This window comes from Sesamum indicum, linkage group LG1 (assembly GCF_026168435.1).
Source record: "Sesamum indicum cultivar Baizhima isolate 11 linkage group LG1, ASM2616843v1, whole genome shotgun sequence".
Classification (NCBI taxonomy): domain Eukaryota; kingdom Viridiplantae; phylum Streptophyta; class Magnoliopsida; order Lamiales; family Pedaliaceae; genus Sesamum; species Sesamum indicum.
Window position 1 is genome coordinate 10487730 of NC_142657.1, and position 5592 is coordinate 10493321.

General features: G+C 34.6%; 1 protein-coding gene across 1 annotated transcript; it reads right to left on the reverse strand.

The window, feature by feature from the left end:
* Positions 1-757: 757 nt before the first annotated feature.
* Positions 758-5237, reverse strand: LOC105157384 (UDP-galactose/UDP-glucose transporter 2). Its single transcript, XM_011073799.3, has 7 exons — positions 4690-5237; positions 4207-4235; positions 3890-4091; positions 3133-3375; positions 2925-3026; positions 1506-1613; positions 758-1239 (listed from the first exon to the last, which is right to left on the reverse strand). Exons 1-7 carry the CDS (start codon positions 4813-4815, stop codon positions 979-981), a joined length of 1071 nt encoding a protein of 356 aa, XP_011072101.2. The 5' UTR covers positions 4816-5237; the 3' UTR covers positions 758-978.
* Between the last annotated feature and the right edge of the window lie 355 nt (positions 5238-5592).

Below are 5592 nucleotides of genomic sequence, written 5' to 3' on the forward strand. Positions count from 1 at the left end.
ACACTTCTGTGAAAATTAAAACCAAAAACATGAATTTATGGAAATTAATCTTACAACATAAGCCAAAACATCATTTCTTACCACATTCTACGGTAAATTCCAAAGATAAAATTTTTATTCAAAAGGAAGTTGGTCATTTAATATTTATATAATCAATATAATTATACTTTTCTTTTTTTATGAAAAATGTTTGTATCAGGATTACACTTCTAATGTGATTTAAATTTTTTTAAAAATTATGTGATTATATTATATTTATCGCATGATTCATTTGCGTTCAATCTGATCGGATATAAATTAAAATTTCTCCTTAAAAAGAATAAAACATGACATGTGCATAGACACAACTTGTAGTCTTGTTTTGAGGTATATTTTCTATTCGGGTTTAATGCAATTTACCTCCTGTGATATTGTAAATGAGCAAATTACTCCTCTATGAAAAATAAATAGCAATTGACTTTCTCTATGTTTTTTTTAAATGAAGCAATTTGTTCTCTATCTGAGAAGGTAAATTGCTTAATTTTAAAAAACATAGAGAGATAAATTACTGCATTTTAAAAAACATAGAGTAAATTGCTAATTCTTTTTCTTCATAGGATGTAATTTACACATTTGCAATATCTTTTCCCTTTTCCTATTCTGAATTGACTTTCACATGTTAAAATTATTAAATAAACACCATTGAAATGCTATGCAGATCTGCTTTTCTCATATCTGTAATCTATTTTATTTCCATCTTATTACAAAATCTGAGACATACAGAAGAAACTATATTTGAACATCATCAACTCTGATTGTCAGTTTCTATAGTACTCAGGCATTCCTGATTCCTATTGTACATGTGATGTAGGAAGCAAAATTCCATCCTAAGTACATAAAAAATGGCATCCAATGTCAAGGAATTCTACTAAACCTTGTAGTCAATGTAAGATTTCGAAATACAATTAAATGTATCGCCTAAATGATCGACTTCATGAGTTAGACTAACGGCTGTTTCTCTTCACTTTCTACGCTCTCTCCATCTTCCATCCGCTTCCTAGCTTCTTTCGGACGAGACTTTTCCTCCCGGCTGGTAGAATGGGGAATAGTGACCCGATTAGGAGGTTTGCTGTCGGGGACGAGTTTCAGTATGATTCCCATGGCTATGAGGAGCAGCCCTGAGCCGTGTTGTTCTGTGAGGGGCTTGGTGAAGAGTAAATATGACAACAACAATGTTACCGCCTTTCTTGCAGTTGTGATCTGCAGAACGAAGTTTAGCAGAAATGCACTTAAGTTAAAGACCGTCTGTGCTGATGGAAAATTCTTGGCCAGAACATTTGTTCGGTCGGACCCAACCAATTATGGTAAATGTTATTTTTACTACCGTTACATCGGTTTGCATCCGGTTGAAAGGTGGTCTGAGTTAAGAGTTTAACATGTTGTCTGAAGTTAATGCGATCAATGATTTGCATTGAATCATTTCGAAGAATACTTAGAAAGCATGAAAAGATACGAAATTCAATTACCATAGCGGTGGTGGCAGCCCCGAAAATGGCAATGAGTGATAGAACGGAGACTTGACCGACAAACGTAGCCATTGCTTCAAAGACTAGCACACCGTAAACATAAGGATGCTGCAAAGCAAAAGCAAAGATATAATTCAAGACCAACTGGCAAGAAGCCAAATCTGTGATCGTCTTATAAACTAGAATAGATTAACTATCCATCAACATGTAGTATGCAAGGAGAGCAGGTCGTACAACAGCTGGATCATAAACATTTTCTAATTCAGTCAAAGGTTTACAAAATAATTAGTTGACAGAGTCCATAGTAAAGTAAATGACAACTGGATATTAAATGCTCAAGAAAAGTATCAGAACTTGAGCAGACCCCTCTCTCTGTCTCTCCCCCTGTCGTTTCTTTTGTTATGTGTATGTATAGGACACACGCACCCACACACACACATATATATATATACAGGGGTGTACACACACGCACACATGTGGGTATGTGAGATTTGAGTGAAACAGGAAAGCAGGAGGAATTGGCGGAGAGGTGAGTTGGTGACAGAACACAACGGGGGGAAAATTTGAGAAGTGGTGTGCTGCTACTAAAGTCAATTATTAGAAGTATTGCATTTAATGAGAATCATTCCCACCGATGTAAGGCCCCAAGTTTTGTCTATTCTTACAAAATTCCATCACCTCGTAGTTCAATAATTCAATTGATTTGACATCCTTCCATAAATTTTAATATAATATTCCATTTAATATTCATAATATTTGTTATCTTATAATAAATAATTTTTTTATTAATTCAATTTTATCAGATTTATTAATATTAATAAAAAAATTTATATTTACTCTCAAACAAATATTTTTTTTATCAACTTATCTTTATAAAGGTGAAGGTTTACCTTATCACATTCATTAGTGCGTGGAAAGATAGTTTGGTCACAAAAAAAAATTCATTTGAATTGCAATAAGTCATTAATAAGCCAGTCAGTAAAAAATATGGATTTATTTTTATTTATTTTGCTAATATTCACAAATTCAGTGAATTTTGACTAACGAATGGATCTCTTTGTTAGACGGGAATAAATCAGGGATACTAAATTTAATTTTTTAAACTACTATTACACAAAATTTCAGGGAACGACGGTGTAACTGTTCAATGATTTTTTGATTTTTTTTTTGGAAAAATCAGTTATAATTGCATCATGAATATCAATAATTGACAATCAATATACGCCAACTATCCTTATACAGGGAAGTAAATTACTTCATTTTAAAAATCATAGAGGGGTAAATTGTTCTATTTTAAAAAATACAAGGAGGTAAATCGCTATTTATTTTCTCCACCCCCTTTTCTTCTTTTTGTAATAAAGAAAGCGGCAAGAGGAACAAGATCACAGTCACAAAGAACAAAAAACAGTGCCCGTTTACCTCAGAACACGAATTCCATGCCTTGAACAACTCTCCGGTCAATATCATGGGTGGCAAAAGGAAAGGCAAACCGACCACCGTCGAGCAAAATAGCATCTCCATCTGTTAGAATTGAACTCGAGTAAATTGACAGAAAAATGATGTGATATTGCAGTTCGTAGTTATAGCCAAGTATCGACCAAAAGCAACAGCAGGCAAATACTTGTACCTGAGTGGTTTCAGGGTTCATGGTAAAAATTGCTTCCTGCAAGTTACCGAGGAACGAGTCCATGACTAGAGCACCCACAATCATCACTATACCAATGACACTGAAGTTCGGAGAAGTGTTTGCATCGGCTAAGGTGAAAAGAATCAGGCCAATAACGAGAAGAATTGCGGAGACGTATTCGTGAATGGGGTATTTCCTTCTCAAGCCAGGGATAAATGCACCCATCACCATCACAGGCAGTACCTGCCGTCCACCGACCAAATCAAGAATGAAATTTGGGGGATAAGAACTTTATTATAATTACCTCCTTTCGAAGTTCTACTTAGGATGAGATATAGTAAAAATACACCCCTATATTTGTGGAAATAAGAAATTAACATCTCATCAAAATTTTAAAGTGTCACCCATTCATAAACGCAGTAAGATGATATCCACACGTTACAAGGGGAGGTTTTTATAATTTCAAAAAGGAGTATACTCAGTGCAGCAGTCAATGTAGTTAAGCCTTTAAAATATTAACAAAAGTTGGCATCTTATACACAGACCAGATCTTATTGCAACTTGCAAGAAACAATCAACACAACCCGGTACAAAATCAAAGGTCTCAAAAATTGAAAATAAAAGTTAATCACTCAATACAGCACTAATTAAATTGCCAAAACACGAAAGTTGAATTGGTCTATCATATCCCACAGAAATCAAACATGTCGACAAACGAACATCGGATCAAAGTCTATAATGAGGTATAGTGGTATACCTTTGTCGACTTAAACATGATCTGTGCCGGATAATTAAGATAAGCTAAGGAGCCCTTCGTCAATCCATGAGAGCCCATTAGCACCGCAGAGAGCTTCACGTACGTTTTCCATGGGTTCACCATTTGCTTGGTGGTGAAGCCTTGCAAGTATATCAACACTAAATATACAAATCCTTGCACAAAGGTAAAGTACCACCCGTAGCTGCAAAATTTGTACCACAACTGAATTTTCAGTTCAATTCAAAGCCGACAACTAGAACAGGTTAAAGCAATTAACTCAGAATTAAACAATTCAAATTAGGAGGAGATGAACAGACCTGAATTGTAGGCGATTGTACACATACTCCTGCATTCAGAAACATTGAAATTCATTCATACTGTTAGTCAACTTCTACAGGTTCATAACTTAAAATAGGCAAAATTTGAATCAGATCTAATCCTCATGCCAAAAAGTCAATGGAAAAGTAACCACATTAAGGGATAAAGAAAAGTGTACAAGCAAGAAATCATGATTCTTGCAATCAAAGCCAAAAGTGGGAAATTATTGCAAAAAACAGTAAAATCAAGAAGAAATAACTGAATTCCAAGCCTAACACAGACCAATCTAATACCGAACCTTTATCATCTAACACTCAGAAACAAAACAGCCCATCCTAGAACAAGAAACAAAAAGAACAGGCCAAGAATCAAATCTACAAAAGTAAACCCAAAAATTAAAACCAACAAAAGAATTAACACGAAGAAAGAAAAAGAAAATCCCACAAACATGAACAGGGCTGATGATATACAGATGGATATACCTCGCAAATTCCATTGACAAGATAGCCGAAGAAGAAACCAGAAGAACAGATGAGGAACTGCTGCCAAGTGGGCCTATCAGTCAAAGATATCCCAAACAGAGACCTCCCTTGATCTTCCTTCTTCATCTCGGTTTCTTTCTCCCACCAACCAACCGCACAGAATCAAGAACTGAAAAGAAAAAAGAACCCTTTTTCCCTCTTTAGCTTTGCATGGCTTCGCTATAAAGAAAGAATTTTTATTAGTTAAATGAAAAAGGGGAGGCTTTTGAATGCTCAAGAAAAGTATCAGAACTTGAGCAGACCCCTCTCTCTGTCTCTCCCCCTGTCGTTTCTTTTGTTATGTGTATGTATAGGACACACGCACCCCCACACACACATATATATATATACAGGGGTGTACACACACGCACACATGTGGGTATGTGAGATTTGAGTGAAACAGGAAAGCAGGAGGAATTGGCGGAGAGGTGAGTTGGTGACAGAACACAACGGGGGGAAAATTTGAGAAGTGGTGTGCTGCTACTAAAGTCAATTATTAGAAGTATTGCATTTAATGAGAATCATTCCCACCGATGTAAGGCCCCAAGTTTTGTCTATTCTTACAAAATTCCATCACCTCGTAGTTCAATAATTCAATTGATTTGACATCCTTCCATAAATTTTAATATAATATTCCATTTAATATTCATAATATTTGTTATCTTATAATAAATAATTTTTTTATTAATTCAATTTTATCAGATTTATTAATATTAATAAAAAAATTTATATTTACTCTCAAACAAATATTTTTTTTATCAACTTATCTTTATAAAGGTGAAGGTTTACCTTATCACATTCATTAGTGCGTGGAAAGATAGTTTGGTCACAAAAAAAAATTCATTTGAATTGCAATAAGTCATT